The sequence below is a fragment of the Monoraphidium neglectum genome (genome assembly GCF_000611645.1).
Source record: "Monoraphidium neglectum strain SAG 48.87 unplaced genomic scaffold scaffold03743, whole genome shotgun sequence".
Taxonomy (NCBI): Eukaryota; Viridiplantae; Chlorophyta; class Chlorophyceae; order Sphaeropleales; family Selenastraceae; genus Monoraphidium; species Monoraphidium neglectum.
The window spans coordinates 1-992 of NW_014009886.1; the positions used below are offsets into that span (position 1 = coordinate 1).

General features: G+C 66.8%; 1 protein-coding gene across 1 annotated transcript; it reads right to left on the reverse strand.

Moving 5' to 3' along the window:
- Window positions 1-138: 138 nt before the first annotated feature.
- MNEG_13300 (hypothetical protein) lies at window positions 139-552 on the reverse strand (the record flags this gene model as incomplete). Its single annotated transcript, XM_014038227.1, has 1 exon — window positions 139-552. A coding segment is annotated over one exon (414 nt), but the record flags the coding sequence as incomplete, so codon positions are not given.
- Window positions 553-992: the final 440 nt, after the last annotated feature.

The following is a 992-nucleotide window of genomic DNA, read 5'->3' on the forward strand; positions in this document are numbered from 1 at the left end:
GTCCGCGTCGGCGTCGCCGTCGGGCGGGGAGGCGGGGGCGAGGCCGGGGTCGTCGGCGCGGAGCGCGTCGGCGGCGCGGAGGGTGTCAGCCTGCAGTTTGTGCTCGAAATAGGTCGAGAGGGACAGCAGTACCGACACCTGATAGGCCGCCGTCCGCGGGTCGAGCCGGCCGGCGCGGCGCTCGGCCGCGGCGGCCTGCCGCTGCCGTACGCTGTCGTCGGCGGCGGGCTGCGGGCGCAGCAGCTGCTGCTGATGCTGTTGCTGCTGCTGCGCGGCGGCACCGCGCGGTCGTTGGCGCGCACTGTCGGCAGCGATGCCGGCGAGCGCGGCAGCCTGTTCGGCCGCCTGGTCTATAAAGTGGCCCTCCACGCCACCATACAGGCCGCCGCGCATGCTGGGGTCACCATTGACCTCGTCCAGGGCAAACAGATGGACGGTGCCTTCGCTCGGCGCAGCGCTGCGCTCTGTGTGCCTGCTGGCGTCGAGCGCCGCTGCAGCGGCGCCAGCCGCGCCGCGCCGGGCGGCCAGCGCCTTCTTGATGCCTCTTAGCATCGCTAAGAGCAGGGGATCCTGGCTTAGGCGCCCTGATGGCACTGCTGCCCAATCGAGGGAGTGGGGCCTGTCCCAAGAGGCCTCCTACTGCTGCCCCTGGTTGCTATAGGACTCGTGCTATCAGTATCTGTGGTCTTATTCATGCCCGACGGACTCCAGTGGCCGCGCGGGCCGTCCAAGATGCGAATAAGGGCCTTGTGCAGCCTTAGATGCGCGGAAAACACAATCAGAAGTGAAATGACAGGAATCAGCACAACCGAACTGGCTGCTAGCTCCACTCGACGGGCACGCGTAAATGTCGTGATTGGGCCGAAGGGGCCCAGGGTCGGGGTGGTGGGTCCGATGCAAATGGTAACATGCGATTGCGTTGTGGAATGCAATGCATGGAAGACGAGGCCAGGGAGGCCCGCCACCTGGAGCAGCAAAACATCCAAAATACG